Source organism: Nilaparvata lugens, chromosome 1, assembly GCF_014356525.2.
Source record: "Nilaparvata lugens isolate BPH chromosome 1, ASM1435652v1, whole genome shotgun sequence".
Lineage (NCBI taxonomy): Eukaryota > Metazoa > Arthropoda > Insecta > Hemiptera > Delphacidae > Nilaparvata > Nilaparvata lugens.
The window spans coordinates 1,847,182-1,863,279 of record NC_052504.1 but is presented as its reverse complement, the minus strand read 5'-3'; the positions used below and the strand labels follow the sequence as shown (position 1 = coordinate 1,863,279).

The 16,098-nt window shown below is 32.7% G+C and overlaps 1 protein-coding gene across 1 annotated transcript; it reads left to right on the top strand.

Annotated features, from left to right (window-relative positions):
* Positions 1–1,258: 1,258 nt before the first annotated feature.
* LOC111045355 (zinc finger protein 570-like) lies at positions 1,259–7,775 on the top strand. The gene is made up of 2 exons (XM_039427422.1): positions 1,259–1,328; positions 6,241–7,775. Exon 2 carries the CDS (start codon positions 6,264–6,266, stop codon positions 7,614–7,616), a length of 1,353 nt encoding a protein of 450 aa, XP_039283356.1. The 5' UTR covers positions 1,259–1,328; positions 6,241–6,263; the 3' UTR covers positions 7,617–7,775.
* The last annotated feature ends 8,323 nt before the right edge of the window (positions 7,776–16,098 follow it).

The window sequence follows — 16,098 nt, the reverse complement described above, 5'->3', positions numbered from 1 at the left end:
CAAAATATTTAATCTCAATCATGAAAATTTATCATTACACCTTTAAAAAATATATTTTCTTGACAACTAGAATATGATTAACTTTTTTCAACAATAATGAACAGTTAAATTGATCAGATATACCAGTAGGCCTATCAGCTGTTTGGGTGGCAAGGCTGAGATCTGGCAACCCTTTTCTCCTATCTTCCTACACTGCCATTATAACGTGAACCTCACTATAGTAGCCTAATTAATAAACAAAATATCTCATCTTAATTAGAAAAATTCATTATGAAATTATTGAAAAATATGATTTCTTTCTTAAAAAAATATAAATATTTTAAACGAGAATGGACAGTTGATATTACATCAATAAACCTGTATCAGCTACCTTAGAAGATATTGATTGACAAGACTGAGGATTGGCAACGTTATCTCCTATCTTTCTCCACGGCCGTTATAACGTGGACCTCACTATAAATCTGAAAGTTGCCAGTTCAAATCTTTCTGTATTGAAAACGTTCTTGCTGAGAATTTTTCAACAGAGTATTCTTGTATACTTGACAAAATAAATTAAATAAATTCTCTTTTTGTGTACTCAATTTCTCTATTTAAATTTCTGCATTGTTAAAAGTAAAGTGGATAAGATAATTTTTGAATTTTTAAGCATGGAACTATGAAAATAGGTAAAATATATTTCTGTGTTTTTGACAGAACATGAGAAGAGCATGGGCTACACCTGCTCGATATCTTATAAACGAGAAGCATGAACTAAAAATTGTATACTTGAGAATTAAAATTGAACAATGTCAAATAAAAATTTGAGCGTTAAGTTAATGTATTAGTGACTGCTTCATCATAATTGCAATCACTATATTTCAATTGAATTAAAAATTTATAGTTCCAGCTGTGCAGGTTTTTACCACTATTTTAATAGTTTTGTAAAATGTTTTGCTCTTGAAAGTTTAAATTTCAATTTTAAACAACCACCATTTTAATAGTTTTGTGTAACATGTTTTGCTCTTGAAAGTTTAAAATTATTGAAATAACAGGTCTTCATCCAATTTTTTGCTCTTTCAGGGCTTAACTCTTCATTAGTAAATAATTGTAGAAACGAATGCTTATCGTAGGTTTGAAGAGCATTGAATTCTCTTCAATCTGATATATTATTTCACCATTCATATTTTCCTTTCATTGTCAAGTCTAAATTTGAAATGATGATTCCATATTTATAATATTCTGTTAATCATTGGCCAATTATATTTCTTTTTGAATACAGGTGCCTTCCATTTCCACAGGCAGCTGACACGATGCCGCAGTACAGAACTCCCTAAATAGTCTTGAAACAGGTTGGTTGTCAAGTTTTTATTCGATAATTGACCGAGCAAAGTGAGATTCAAGTCGATGGTTTGGCATTTCTCTTAATGTTTAAATGTTCATATGTTGCGCATTTACGGCGAAACGCAGCAATAGATTTTCATGAAATTTTACAGGTATATGTTCCTTTTTAAATTGCGCGTCGACGTATTTGCAAGGTTTTTGAAAATGTTGCATTTGAAGGTTAATATAGAAGGAAAAGGAGCCTCCTTCATACGCCAATATTGAAAATCAGACTATAGAGTTATTCATCATAAATCAGATGTCGAGTGGACTATAAATCGCATGCAATGCAATATCTCAATGTAACTTGGTAAAAAATCAGCAGCTGTGTAGACTATAAATTGCATGCCTCATTCATTGAATGCAATTTTTATAGGATGCAAAGAACTTATAACAGCTTCTCTGGGCGCCTTATAAGTTTTATGAAACTGAGGCCTGGTTTTCTCGCGCTAAATTCTTGAAAGCGTTTATAATATTATAATAATAAATTATATTTATTATGATAATTAAATCTTGTGTAAGCATGATCTGATCAAAAATAGTGGTGTATCAGTGTGGATGTGCATATGGTTTTGGACGTCGTTCAGTTATAAATGTTATTTATTCTATTGATAAAATTTTGCTCATTATTTTTTATTATATTCTTTAATTTTTTAAAGTTTTGGAAGATGAATTCTAAATTTGTTTTATTTTTCCTAAGTATTTGAATTCTTTGTAATTTTCATTTTTGAATTAGGTGGTATTTTTGTTGTTTGTATGATTTATTATTGCATAAGTTCGTATTATTTTTATCATTTTTCATTTGTATATCTGTACAATTTTTATTGTTAAGGAGACATATTTGGGGAAACCCGTTTTCTCCATTGTGAATAAATAAATGAATGAACTATTGATTGCGTGCAATAACGCAGGCAATTAATAACTAAAATAACATAGTATTGTCTCTCGAACTTTCTCTGCTTTGAACTTGGGCTGTCCTGTTGCCAGTATGTCTTGAAGGAGATTAGCTCTTGATGTTATCATTTTTGATACACCAACCCTAACAGCCATTAGCCGTTTCACACCGATATCTCGCCGACATGACATAGGGACAGGATTTACTCTGATGGACAGTATAAGAGGAGGCTGTGGTTTATAACTACGCGAGGTCTACTGTTCACAGAACTACTAGTAGAAAGTATATCATTAATGTATACAGAGTTGGTAGAAGAAATTGAAAAATATCAATATTTTTTACCCAAAGATTATTCAATTTCAGATTTAAATGGGGATCTGGCAACAGACAAAGCAAGAAAGAGATAGCGCTATCCGCTTTGTTAACCTTCCGGCAGTCGCGCTGTTGTAAAAAGTACAACAGTGTCAGTTTTTTTGCTGCTCAAGACAGATTGAATGGGGTGGTGTCACTGAATGAGTCACTCCACTGAGATGCAGTATCAACCGAGCAATGGTTCAGTCTTCAGGTGCCATTTAGTCGCGACAGTGCATAAGTCGCACTGTGCATAAGATAGGGAAAGACTGTATACGGGGACTGTAAACGAACCAATAACACAGATTGATGGCTTTGCTTGATTTACCTTATTGGGCTATGAAATGGTAATCATCCAATTGTTCATAGTGCTTAAAATAATTCAGGAAGATGGTAAAAGTAATCATATAATTAATTAATATGTTTTGACAATAAACAGAGTACATAAAACTTGGAAAATTGGATGTTGTACAAAATACAACACGCGACTGCTCGTGTGATTGAGTAGGGCGTGAATACCGGAAGGTTAAATGATAGACAAGGATAGCAATAGTCTACCATTTCTAATCATACAATTAATTAATATGTTTTGACAGTAAACATAGTACATAAAACTTGGAAAATTGGATGTTGTACAAAATACAACACGCGACTGCTCGTGTGATTGAGTAGGGCACGACTACCGGAAGGTTAAACGATAGACACCGATAGCAATAGTCTACCATTGCTAATCAAACACTGCCATTATAACGTGGACCACACTATAACAATAAACATCGATATACCAATAAAGCTTTCAAAGATATTCACATTTGCATAAAACCTTATAATAATAAATCAAACAAAATGGGAGGATGTCAGTTTCAGATTATTCTCAGGTTCAGTTTAAGACTATCGACAGAAATGATTATTAATTAACGAAAATCAAAATTAAATGCTGTAATTCACCCCGAAGACTTCTGCTACTGCAAATATTGGCAACAGGGTAAACAGCTAGATGGAAATTTGATGAGTGCTACTATTCAAAAATTATTTGTCAGCCCGGGAATCGAACCCAGTACTTCCTAATTACCGGTCAGGAATGCTTACCCTTACACCAATAAACTGACAATCTCTGGATAGCAGCGCTCATTTTATAGGAAACCATAGCGGCCAGCCAGTCTACAGATGGAAATTACTGAGATATTGCAATTAATCAAATGCTAAGGAATAAATTATTATTATTGAACGAAAATCCAAGTTGAATGCTCTGATTCACCCTGAAGACTTCTGCTACTGCAAATATTGACAACAGGGTAAACAGCTAGACAGCTGGATTTTCGTTTAGTTTTCTAGTTGATAGCTCTCTACTCCTTAATGATTGGTGTGCTAGTAATAATCTATCATTGAACCTAGAGAAAATTTCTAATATTATGTTCACTTACAATATAAATTCAAACAATGAAGTAGAGACTGAACCTTTAAAATTTCTATAGTGAAGTCCACGTTATAATGGCAGTGGATGAAGATAGAAGAATAGCAATGCCGTTTCTCCACATTAATTAATTATAGTTCCACACCGTCAAAAACATAATTGGCATTGTTGTGGGCCTAGAAAAGGATAGTACCACCAGCAGCTTTGTCCAATGATAGACAAGGATAGCAAAACCAAAGTTGATCGAATACTGTCATTATAACGTGGACCGCACTATAGGTAGGCTATTGTTCTTGATCCCAAACTTAATTGGCAGCACCATGCAGAGTTAATTAGTAAAAAAATAGCAAAGGGACTCTACTTGCTGAGAAAGTTAGAGTTTACTGTAGATATTAATGTACCTATTATTGAATGTGTATTTCTCTCAAATACAAAGCTCACTGTCCTATGGTATACTATTATGGGGCTCTGGTACTCAAGTCTCAAAAATATTTGTACTCCAAAAAAAGCAATTAGATTGATTTGTAATGTTGATATGAGGACCCACTGTAAACCTTTTTTTACAAATTTGGGAATTTTTACCTTACAGTTGTGTTGTGATAATATAATAAGTGTAATAATATATATATATATTATATATATATATATATATATATATATATATATATATATATATATATATATGATAATATAATATGTGTTGTTATAATAATTCATAATAACAAAAAGTGATTGACAATTTCAAATTTGTGTTTTCAAATTTGGGAATATTAACTGTCTATTCTTTGTATGTATTATCTAGTGTTAGTTGAGTACATAGTAATCTGGATTTTTTGAAATTGAATAGTGACTTTAATGGATATGAAACCAGAAATAGGAATAATATCAGAGTTCAACAGCTCAGGTTTACAACTTCACAAAAAAATCTTCTGTACACATATGTTAAACTGTACAATTCATTACTACTAGAAATTAATGCACTGCTTCTTACATTCTTCAAAAGGAAATTAAAAACTTTACTGGAAGCTGAAAGTTTATATAACATCCAAGAATTTTATGTAATTGACTGGACCAAATATTTGTTGGCTAATATTATTTGTATATATATGTAATATTTAGTACCTATTTTTGACGTTTATCATTGCATTGTTAACAATGTCTATGATAATAAAGATTCTTATTCTTCTTTTTCTTATTCTTATTCTTTAATGAGAATAATTAATTCATTAGCATTTGATTGATTGCAATATCTCAGTAATTTCCATCTGTAGATTGAAAGAAATGGAAGAGAAAGTTGTGTGTTGTGTGCTCTTCAATTATCTGTTATTCAAATAGTAATGCATTCAAATATCCAATGAAAGGTATATAGAAGTAGAATTAGGGATTTCTGTACTGCAGATATCCATTAAATAACTGAATACCTGGAAAAATGTGTTGCATGAAACTGTCCAAAAAACTCCCCAGACTGGGAATCTCTGAATATTTGCAGTTGCAGAGAAATCCTTCGTTCTAATCATACAGAGTGGGTGAAAAGTCCGAGAACGGCTTAATATCTCATACCCAAAGGCTATTTGACGGTGGGTGTGATTGGGGATCCTACTCAAATTGAAAGTACTACTTTACTATGACTTCAAAAATCTGGTCCGCCATATTGAATGCAACTTCATTTTTTGAAATAGGAAGTTTGTCATGCAATACATATGATTTCGATACGAAATTTCAAGAAAAAATGAATGGCGTAAACCGCATATCAATATCTTAAACCGTTCAGAAGATATTCACATCATTAATCAATACCACTTATGTATTATTTCATTTCTGATATGCATGATATTGATTAATGATGTGAATTTCGTCTGAACGGTTTAAGATATCGATGTGCGGTTTTCACCATTCATTTTTTCTTGAAATTTCGTATCGAAATCATGTATCGCATGACAACCTTCCCATTTCAAAAAATGAAGTTGCATTCAATATGGCGGATCAGATTTTTGAAGTCATAGTAAAGTAGTATTTTCAATTTGAGTAGGATCCCCAATCACACCCACCGTCAAATAGCATTTGGATATGAGATATTAAGCCGTTCTCGGACTTTTCACCCACTCTGTATATTGCTCATTGGATATTTGAATTATTACTATTAATATATTCCAGCAGTTTTAAATAATTCATCCATCTTCAATACCTTTTTTTGATTGAATATGACTTTCTGTGATTCCAGAACATCCAGCTGGAGAGGAGAGGATGGATGCTGGTAAATTGACCAAAGATGGAGAAAGTGAAGAGAAACCAAAATGGATGGGGAACAGTGCAGAAACAATCAAGCAAGAAGGAGTGACATCAGTGAAAGAAGAATTTCGCGAAAATTGTTATGTTGAACAAGAACTAGTGACAGTGAAGAAAGAAGAATTAGAAATAGAAGCGTCTGTCTGTGCCTTTGAAGAAGTGATAGTGAAGGAAGAATATATTATGGAGGACGAAGAGAGTGACTATGAAGAGGAGGCAGAAGGTGAGGGAGATGACAACAGTGCAATGATAATGGGAGAGAGTGCTGTCATTGGAGGAGAAGGAGAATCACATGATCCAATAGCAGATGAACATCTTGAGACTTCTAAAGGAGATGTTGTAGGTGTAAAAGAAGATTATGATGATGAACAATTCAATGAAGAGTTGATAATAAAAGATGAAGAGTGTGAAATTACTTGGGACTACATAGAAGAAGCAGAAGAGGATAAAGTGGAAGAAGAAAAAGAAATACGAGAAGAAGAAGAAGAAGAGTTGATAATAAAAGATGAAGTGTTTGACAATATGTGGTACTACATAGGAGAGGGAGAAGAAGAGAACAAAGAAGATGTAGTGGAAGAAGAAGAAGAAGAAGAAGAAGAAGAAGAAGAAGATGATGATGTATCAATAGATGTTTACAGGGCTGGAAAGTCTTTCAAATCATTTTCCCGAAAGAGAAATTTGAAGAAACATAATAGAACCCATACAGGAGGAAAACCCTATAAATGTTCAGTCTGTGATAAAGAATTTTCTCAAAAGGGAAATTTTGATTATCATCTGAGAACCCATACCGGGGAAAAACCCTATAAGTGTTCAAACTGCCATAAAGAGTTCGCTCATAAGTCACATTTGAATGTACATGAGAGAACCCATTCAGGTGAAAGACCCTATAAATGTTCAATCTGTCATAAACGGTATGCTCGGAAGGGCACCTTGAATGATCATGAGAGAACCCATTCAGGTGAAAGACCCTATAAATGTTCACTCTGCCATAAAGGGTTTGTTCTAAAGAAAGCTTTGATTAAACATGAGAGGCTCTACTCGGGAGAAACCCCCTTTAAATGTTCTACCTGCCAGAAAGGATTCTCTTGTAAGGCACATCTGAATGTACATGAGAGGTGCCATTCTGGTGAAAGACCCTATAAATGTTCAGTTTGCAATAAAGCATTCTCTCAAAATGGACTATTGAAAGTTCATGAGAGAACCCATTCTGGCGAAAGACCCTATAAATGTTCAAACTGCAATAAAGCATTCTCTAGGAGGGATAGTTTGAAAGAGCATGAAAGGAGGATTCACTCAAGAAAAATACCATAAATGTTCTTCTTCTCTTCAATATTAATAAATATGGTTTATGTGATGCTCATTCATGTTAAGGTGCGTACAGATATACACGCCGCGAACATGAGCAATTCACTTTTAATCAGCTGATTATATCTGTATTTTTACAGAAACGGTAAGATACAGATATAAAAAGCTTGGCATCAGCTGATTAAAAGTGAATTGCTCATGATTATATCTGTATTTTTACAGAAACGGTAAAATACAGATATAAAAAGCTTGGCATCAGCTGATTAAAAGTGAATTGCTCATGTTCGCAGCGCGTAAATCTGTACGCACCTTTAGGCTACAATAGATCACTGATGGTTTGAAACCTATAGTGAGGTCCACGTTATAATGACAGTGTTTGATTACCAATGGTATTGCTATCCTCATCTATCATTCAACAAAGCAGATAGCGCCATCTCTTTCTCGCTCTGCTCTGTTGCCAGATCGTCTTTTAACAATATGCTTGATAATTAATTAACAGAATATTTCATCTTAATTATGAAATTATTGTAAAATATAATTTCTTGCTTAATAAAATATAATTGATTATTTTAAACAAGAATAATGAACAGTTAATATTATATCAATAAACCTGTATTAGCTACCGTCTATAGAAGGCATTGACAAGGCAGTGGAGTGGCAACGGTGTTCTCCTTTCTCCACTGCCATTATAACGTGGACCTCACTATAGCACAATAGAGTGTTGAATTTACAAAGGTTGGTTGGGTTTGGCTGTAGGTATTGGTATCAGTCACCTATCTTTAATATTCCAAATCATATTTTTGTATTCCCTCAACATAACCTACTTTATATAGTTTGATATCACACCTCGAGAGGAAGACTGTTCCAACTCAAAAAAGGAATTTATTCAGGAGAGCAGTTTTAAAGTTTTCATAGGTATTCAAACTTGATTTTCTGCTCTTAGAATCACTCAATTTCTCTGATTCCAACTGTTTTAGTTTACTTATTACGGTACTTCTTAAAAGTGGCCTGTTTTTATTCATAATATGGCTGAATTGGAATGGAAGACTGTTCTAATCGAAATGGCACAGTCTTCCTGTAAATGATTGCATCGGTTTTCAAAATAGGAATACTGAACATTGAAATGGAAATTAAATGAAAAAATTCTTTATTAGGCGGAGTTAGGACTTTTAAGTCCTCTCTACCACTCAACCACTGAAAATATTCCGTGATATATAGAATAATTGGAACGTGTTTTGACTTGGAACAGTCTTCCACCAAATAAAGTGCATAGAAACCAACTAAAATACACCCTCAGCTCAAAATTGACAATTTTCGAGTTGGAACAGTCGTCTTCTTCCCAAGGTGCGATATAGTGAGATCTGAGCCATCGATCATCTAGTTTATTTATTTATTTATTTAATCATTCAGAATTACACAACTTACAGAAAAGTACCACATGCTTATAAGCCCAAACGGTTCCAATTCTAATTTATACAACATCCGAATAATGTAGCTAGGTTATGTGTCACTTAACATTATTCATCAATTAAACACTCAATTTACAATTCAAAACACACAAAAATCATTTTTAAATTAAAAAAAATACTTCTAAATTAAATTAATCACAATTAATTAGAAAATTCCAAACTTTGAAAAACTATAAAATTTTGAGGCCGAAAAGACAAACACACTATGAATGTGATAATATTTTATTACTATTAAATTTTATAAAACTTGATAATATTTATTAGATTGTTGAGTACGAGTTTTTGTATAATAAGAATAACTTAGTTATGTTCAATAATGTTGATATGTTTGAAATGTGTGAATCACATGTATGTACAACGACAATGTAATCTTGTCAAACAGCCTTTTCATAGTAATGCTAATTTGTAAAGATTAATTCCATATATCGTTTGTATAAAAATTGATCCTATCAAATCTTTCAGCTTTTTTATTCGTTCCTCTTCAAACAGTAGGACTTCATACACCAATTAAAAAAAAATTATCTTAATTCTAAATGCATGTAAAATGGGAATAGAAATATATTATCCGAGCATCCTTTCAGGCCTCTGCTTCTCTGAATCATGCTTATTAAGGTGACCAGATGAGGAAGCTATGCTTTAATATAGGAAGAACCAGAGCTCTGAACAAAACCAAGAAAGTCTGTGGAGATCTGTAATCACTGGATGCTTTAAAAATAATACAGTGAGTTTGGTGGTTTATTTATTGAAGCTTTTCAGTTTATCTTTTGATAGTTTGACACCTTGTGAGACCGGACTCCCCAGTTCCTAAATCCAAGCAGAGAATAATGGAATTTGATGTCTTCTCCTAATGTTTATGAGCATAACGTGAATAATAATGATTTCATTTCACTTTCTTACTTCATTGATTTCATCCTCCAATAAAGAAAAAAATGTGTCAACAAAACTTATCAATGTTTTAGATAATAATTGCGTACACATTAAGTAATTTTTATCAACTACTGAACTGTTTAATTCACTTTGTACTTTCTATCAATATTGTAGTAGCCCTTCAAGTGAAAGTGCATATCTTTTCAAGTAGCCTACTTCAAATATTATAGTGAGGTACACGTTAAGGTGCGAACATGAGCAATTCACTTTTAATCAGCTGACTATATCTGTATTCTATTTATTTATTTATTCATATTCTTCACATACAAAGGCTCACAGAGATCCATAAAGAGCCTTATGTACACAATTAAATGAAACAATTTTTTTTGTGTAATTGTGAAGTTGATATTGTGGTAATAATTATTCATATTGAATGAAAAAGACTAAGAAATTGTCAAAAAACCACTGATTTATTGATAATTAGGAAGACCGGTTTCGGTTATTACACCATTGTCAATCTCTGAAACAGATAGAGTTTTTCAGAATGAAAAAGACTAAGAAATTGTCAAAAAACCACTGATTTATTGATAGGCCTAATTAGGAAGACCGTTTTCGGTTATTACACCATTGTCAATCTCTGAAACAGATAGAGTTTATCAGAATGAAAAAGACTAAGAAATTGTCAAAAAACCACTGATTTATTGATAATTAGGAAGACCGGTTTCGGTTATTACACCATTGTCAATCTCTGAAACAGATAGAGTTTATCAGAGATTGACAATGGTGTAATAACCGAAACGGTCTTCCTAATTATCAATAAATCAGTGGTTTTTTAACAATTTCTTAGTCTTTTTTTTCATTCATCTCTGATAAACTCTATCTGTTTATCAGAGATTGACAATGGTTTAATAACCGAAACCTGTCTTCCTAATTATCAATAAATCAGTGTTTTTTTGACAATTTCTTAGTATTTTTCATTCAATAAATGAAACAACAATTTAACTTATATACATTTTGAAATATAGTAAATAAAGAAAAGAAAGCTAAAAGCATTTTTACTCAGGATAATAAAATCAATTTCATTATTATAAAGAAAAATGTGAAATTTTTACAGAAACGGTAAGATACAGATACAAAAAGCTTGGCATCAGCTGATCAAATAAAAGTAAATTACTCATGTTCGCGGCGCGTATCTGTACGCACCTTTATAATGGCAGTGTTGATTTGAAATGAATTGCTATCCCATAGCCACCTCCATGTATTAGAGGTGGCTATGGCTATCCTTGTCTATCATTCAACAAAGCGGATAGCACTATCTCTTTGCTTTTTTGCCAGATCGTCTTTTAATAATTTAGAATTATAATATTATTAATTAACAAATATCTCTTCAAAATTATGAAAATTCATTATGAAATTATTGAAAAATATATTTCTTGCTTAAAATATAATTGATTATTTTAAACGAGGATGAACAGTTAATATTACAATCAATTAACCTGTATCAGCTACCGTCTTTAGAAGGCATTGGCAAGACAGAGGATCGGCAACAAGTTGTTCTCCTATCTTCCTCCACTGCCTTTATAACCTGGACATCACCATAGTAGGTACAAGAGAACATAATTGTAGGCTACTCATCACTCATAATATGAGATTCACTGTGAAAATGAATCATAAAATTAATCATTTCCATATTTATTAATATATTATTTATAGAAAAATTTCTTATTTTATTCTTATTCCATAGTACAAGTCAGGATAAGAACATTAGAAGTGATGATTAATTTCATAGATCATTTACTGCCTTTTTTCTTTAGGACTACTATTAATATAAATACAAATATAAATCTGAGTACGGTACCCTTTTAGATTATTTGTCACATGTTTCGGCTACTTAATGCCATTTTCAAGTGAGTTACACTTGTGACAAAATATCTAAGGGTATCGTACTCTAGATCTATAATTTTTTTCTATTAATAGTAGTCCTGAATAGAAAAGACACTATGGATATTAATCATCACTTCTAATGTTCTTATCCTGATTGTACTATTAATTAATTTGATGATTCATTTCCACTCTGTTTTATTATAATTTAAAAGTGGCTTTGCTGAGTGGATTCAGATATGATCCACTATGAGATTTCCACTTTTAACTGTCAGAAGGGCCACAAATTGCAATGTTAACTCAAGCCGATAGTCCTAGTAGTTTTTTTTTTTTTTTTTTGTGAAGCTGGTAGTCTCTCATACGTGCCGTTTGTACTCTTCCACTTGGCAAAAACAGTAATAATAGACAGTAGTAAACAGTAATTGTCAACAGAAAAAACAGCTTGTTAATTGGAACATAAACGACCTATACCATGGGATATCTTCTTTGCTATGTTTCTCTATGCTTTTGAATGTAAAAAATGCTGATAGTTTTAAGTGAATATGAAGTATATTCTCACTCCCCTTAAACAATTTGTGTGCTCTCCAGTTGTTTACCTATTATTTTTAATTCAAATTCAAATATCCTATGAATGCTATAGGGTGTTCTGATAAAAGGTGCCCATAATTGAGGGCGTGACTCCTCGCATCAAAAAAAGGAAAAATTTCTAATCATCATAGGTCCGAAAATGCTTGGTTACCAAGTTATACAGAGTGGAAGATTTCGTCTGAATTTCAGTTCCCCTGCTGAAACGAAGCCCTACGGGTATTTGTTGGCTGTTAATTAAGATGTACAATTAAGCATACTTTATGTAAATGACAGTTGGAATTAAATAGAGATTGCATTTATTCAAATGCTTATTAATGTATAATTATTATTTAACGAAAATCCTAATTAAATTGTGTTAATCACCCCGAAGACTTCTGCTACTGCAGACATTGACAACTGAGTTAACAAGCTAGATGGAAATTCAATGAGAACTACTATCCAAAATTATTTGCCAGCCCGGGAATCGAACCCGGTACCTCCTAATTGCCAGTCAGGTATGCTTGCTTACCCTTACACCAAACTGACAATCTCTGGATAACAGCGCTCATTTTATACGAAGCCATAGCGGCCAACCAGTTTACAGTTGCTTATTAATGTATAATTATTTTTTAACGGAAATCCTAATCAAATGGAATAATTATACGTTGAATAATAATTATACTTTGATTAGCATTTGAATAAATGCAATCTCTATTTAATTCCAACTGTAAACTGGTTGGCCGCTGTGGCTTCTTATAAAATGAGCACTGCTATCCAGAAATCTAGATTCAACCATGATAAATATCACCATTATTCCTAAAATAAATACAAAATATAGCTACCTGATATAAAGATAGCCATCAAAAAATAGGAAATAGGCATTTAAGAAGATGAGAGTGTAGACGATTATAAGAAGGCTATTGATATTATAAAAATATGCTAAAGATTATTATAGAGATGTCATTTTTTCACGCTACAGTATTATTTTAAAATTCAAACTCAACTAACCTAACAATCTATTCATAAATAGAAAACAGAGCAGACGACGCAAACACAAGCGGTGCTCCCTACTTGCATATTTAGCGTTTTCGTGAGCTATAAAATCAAAGTAATAAGGCTACAAAAGCGAATCAGCTGATGAAAAATCTTTAAAATACGTGAGCATTTGCTCCAGAGTCCAGGAGCATAAGGTAAGAGTATAAGGTAAAGCTATTCATATAAAAATGAGCAAATGCTTTTGCTTCTACCTTTAGATCATGAGCAAACCTTATGCTCCATGCTCTTGCTCATGAGCATTCGCTCTGGTTTTTTTAATATTGCTAAAAAGATGTGTGCTGGAAGAAAGAGGGGGAAAATACCTTGCCAACTATGGTTTCCCATGTAATAGGCAAGTAAAGTATAACTGAAAGGGAAGGGTGTGTGATAGGGAAGTGAAGGAAGGTAGTTAGGCAGGGCTGAGGGAAAGGAAGATAGGATGTGAAATAACAATGAAGATAACGGTTACAATAATTTGAAGACTAAAAAAATAATTGCCTTTTATCCAATTAATGATTTCCTGCTTCATTTTCAATTTTAGCATTGTTGAGATGATGATCCGGAATTTTATTGATTATTATAGTAATTAGATAAATAACTTGCCGTCTAATTGTTTCAATATTAGTATTACCATAGAGAAACGATAGCATAGTAGATATCCCATGGTATAGGGCGTTTATGTCGCAACTTTTACTGTTATCTCAAGCCAATAGTTCACATAGTTCTTTCCCATGCAGCTGTGTGACGCTGGTAGTCTCTCAAATTGTGCCGTTCATATACTATCACCCCAACAAAACAGTAAAAATTTACAATTATCGATAGTAATCGGCTTGAGATAACAGTAAAAGTTGCGACATAAATTCCCTATGCCATGGGAATCTACTTACGCTATTGTTTCTCTATGGTATTATTTATTTGAAGTAGGTCTCAAGCTGTAATATAATTTAATGCGTTATTGGTCCATGGGAAATTGGTTCTATTTTTTATTAAATATTTAATTACATTTTCAACATATAACTGTCTAACTGTCAAAATCTTGAATTCATGAAATATAAGGTCAGTCGGGTCCTCAATCTTTTGATGTGAGTAATCACGCCCTGACTTATGTGCACCTTTTTTCAGAACACTCTGTATTTATATAGAAATGAGGACTTCTGTACTGCAAATATTTATCAAAGAACTAAATACCAGGGGGAAATTTGTTGGATGAAACTGTACAAAAAACTGTGCCCAGACAGGGAATCGAATCCGGTATCTTTGATACCGGTCTTTACATTGCAGGCGGGGTGGCTTCAACCCTTCTCCCACTAGACACTCTATGGCCCAGTTGCACAAAAGCCGGTTAAATTTTAACCATATGATTTATTTCACAAGAACCAATCAGCGAAGGCCTTTTTGATAAAACTGCTTCTCTGATTGGTCCTTAGTCCTTAGTTTCATCTAGAGGGTATTTCAGAAGTAGTGTCGAACATTCTAGGGTATTGTTCCTGGATGATAGGAGACTACAAATGTCGTATTTGAAGTGTCCAAAACTCAGCGGTTGTCTTATAGCTGACATTTTGTTTTTTCACTTGGAAATTTTTATCTCAAGAACGAAATGTTGAATTGATCTGAAATTTGGCATGAATATTCATGCTACAGAGACTAAACTTTATAAAATGAAATGAACAATTTTCGGTTTACATTTTCAAAATGGCAGCCACTTAAAATTTTTGATTGCAAATTTCACGAAGACCGTTCACTTAAAAAAAAATTCACAAGAGACAAAAAAGTTATCAAATTTTATCAAGATTCCAATGATACCTTATTTATTAAGATTGGCCACAGAATAACAGAGAAATTAATTCTTTTCGTACTGCATGTATGACCATGAACAAACAAGATCATCTGAAAAACATTGTAATTCAAATTTATTCATTTATTCAAAACTGTTTTCGTATATCTTGATGCCTAGTCTAAATGCTGGCCCAGTCACTGGCTCAGCCTGGTATCCAACGTTGGCAAATGAAGGCCAGTGAAGGCCAGCACTGGCAAACCATACACTGGCGCTGGTCCTCATTGGCCAAGATGTGGATGCAGCATGAGAAAAGTTTATGGGCGCTTTTATAATGTTTAAAAAAATGGAAATGATAGAGAAAAAATAGTAAAATTCTAATGAAATTGCTCAACATAAATTGCTGTGGCCAATGCAGCATGAGAAAAGTTTATATGCGCTTTTATAATGTTCAAAAAAATAGAAATGATAGAGAAAAAATAGTAAAACTCCAATGAAATTGCTCAACATAAGCTGCTGTGGCCCAGTTGCACAAAAGCCAGTTGAATTTTAACCGTGATTAATTTCACAAGAACCAATCAGAAAAGGCTTTTTTGAAAAGATGGCTTCTTTGATTGTTTAAATTTAACTGGCTTTTGTGCAACTAAGGCTGTGTTTACACCAAATTTATTAACAAAATGTTGATAATTTAATCCTTATTATGCATAACATAGCTTATCATGCACATGATGAATATATATTGTTTTGTCGAGTTCCGTTCAATCTAATAGAATCTATAAGGATTAAGGCTGTGCAAAGGCTAAAAATGAAATATCTGCTGGTGATATTTTACAAAGTTTTCCTATTTGTATATCATCAAGCTATCAAAATGAAAAAGTTTTCTCAGGTAAACATT

Excerpts from the sequence above, each read along its gene's own strand:
- LOC111045355 (XM_039427422.1), top strand. The coding sequence starts at position 6,264 with ATGGATGCTGGTAAATTGACCAAAGATGGAGAAAGTGAAGAGAAACCA.